The sequence below is a fragment of the Carlito syrichta genome, unplaced genomic scaffold (assembly GCF_000164805.1).
Source record: "Carlito syrichta isolate Samal-C Ts95f unplaced genomic scaffold, Tarsius_syrichta-2.0.1 Scaffold169151, whole genome shotgun sequence".
Lineage (NCBI taxonomy): Eukaryota > Metazoa > Chordata > Mammalia > Primates > Tarsiidae > Carlito > Carlito syrichta.
Window position 1 is genome coordinate 47,421 of NW_007113247.1, and position 1,476 is coordinate 48,896.

The following is a 1,476-nucleotide window of genomic DNA, read 5'->3' on the forward strand; positions in this document are numbered from 1 at the left end:
GGGTTCGGGCGCGGAAACGGATTGGGGGCTACATGCCAGAATCTCCCCGAGGGGGATCGATTGGGATCCGGACGCCCGGGTTCCGGAAGGACTGCGCATGGTGCCTGAGCCTGGGGAGGGTGCACTGGTGTCCGAATGCCAGGATTCCGAGAGCTGCATTGAGTCCCAGACACAGGGGGCCCCGAGCAAAAGTCCATCGGGGGGGGTCTCTGGATCGCAATGCACGCCACGTTCCTTCCGTATCTTCCTCCAGGTCTCTGTCCCCTCTATCTTCCACAGCCCCAACTCCACCCCGGGAATGAGAGGTAGCAGCAAGAAGGACGCGGTGGACGCGACGTCAAAGAACTGAGACTAAGCCACAGGCCGGGTAATGCTACCTCTTCGACGTGAAATCCCGCCCACCGAGCGCATAGGCCCCTCCCCTGGGACAAGGCCAGGAGGCCCGCCCACTCCGCTCGAAGGCCCCGCCCCCTCGGTCAGAGTCGCAAAGCAACCGACTTTGGTCTGATTTGCATGGCCCCGCCCATCCCAGGACGGGAGGGTCTGATGGGGACGGCCCCGCCCACTCTGGGCATAAGCCCCGCCCCCCGCGCTGGACGGCCGCAGGGCTGCAGAGGCCCCGCCCACTCCGCCCAAAGGCTCCAGCTCAGGGTTTAAGTGGCAAAGGGTCTGCCTCGGGGTGTGATTTGCGTAGCCTTGCTCCAAGTGCTCTGGCTCCGCCTTCCCGCTACGCCGGTCCTCGCCGAGAACCCCACACTTACAGAGACCTCGCTCCTAAACAGACTGACCCTTGATTCACTGGCGTCACCCCCCCCCACGCCCTGCCTCTAGGCCCCTGTGCCAGCAAGATGCTGGAGCGAGAAATGGAGTCCGTGGCCGGGGCCACCGATCCTAGTCCCACTGGCAAGGACCTGGTGACCAAAGAAGGAGGTGAAAGTAGCCCTGCCTGTGAGTAGGAAGCATTTTCCAGTAACAGGGGCTAAAAGAATCGCATTTGGAGGGGACATCTCGGGACGAAAGTTTGATGGCCCGGGGTGATGACCATGTGGGATTCCCCAAAATGCGACATTCTGGGGAATCCTCCGTTTGGCTTCGAGGGACCTTCGGTGATCATTTGCTAGGGTTCAGGAAATGACAGAAGGGACGTGGGGGCGGGGGAGATATGTGGGATTTCTGGGTGATCCCTGGGAAGGTACTAGAAATGGATGCCTTCGTAGCTTTGGGAACCCAGGAGGGTAGCCCTGGGGAGCCCCTCGGGTTGATACACGGGGGAGGGGGAGCAGACATAGGCCCTTTGGGGGATCTCAGTTGACGCTCGGGCTGCCCAGATACACTTTGAGGGCCGCTCGAATATCAAGGTGGTGGCAGGGCCTGGCCTAGGCCGAGTGTTGGCGGCTTCCGGGAGCCCACCAGCCCTCCTGTCCCCCAGCCCCCCCCCGGGGCCCGCCGCAGAAGCCCAGCCAGCCGGCTCCAGGG

The 1,476-nt window shown here is 62.9% G+C and overlaps 1 protein-coding gene across 1 annotated transcript in view; it reads left to right on the plus strand.

The window, feature by feature from the left end:
• The first annotated feature begins 290 nt into the window (after positions 1 to 290).
• The window catches only part of ZNF575 (zinc finger protein 575), a 1,805-nt gene continuing 619 nt past the window's right edge, over positions 291 to 1,476 (plus strand). The window contains 3 exon segments of the mRNA XM_021709201.1: positions 291 to 367; positions 832 to 930; positions 1,430 to 1,474. Coding sequence (XP_021564876.1) covers positions 849 to 930; positions 1,430 to 1,474 — 127 coding nt within the window. The 5' untranslated portion in view covers positions 291 to 367; positions 832 to 848.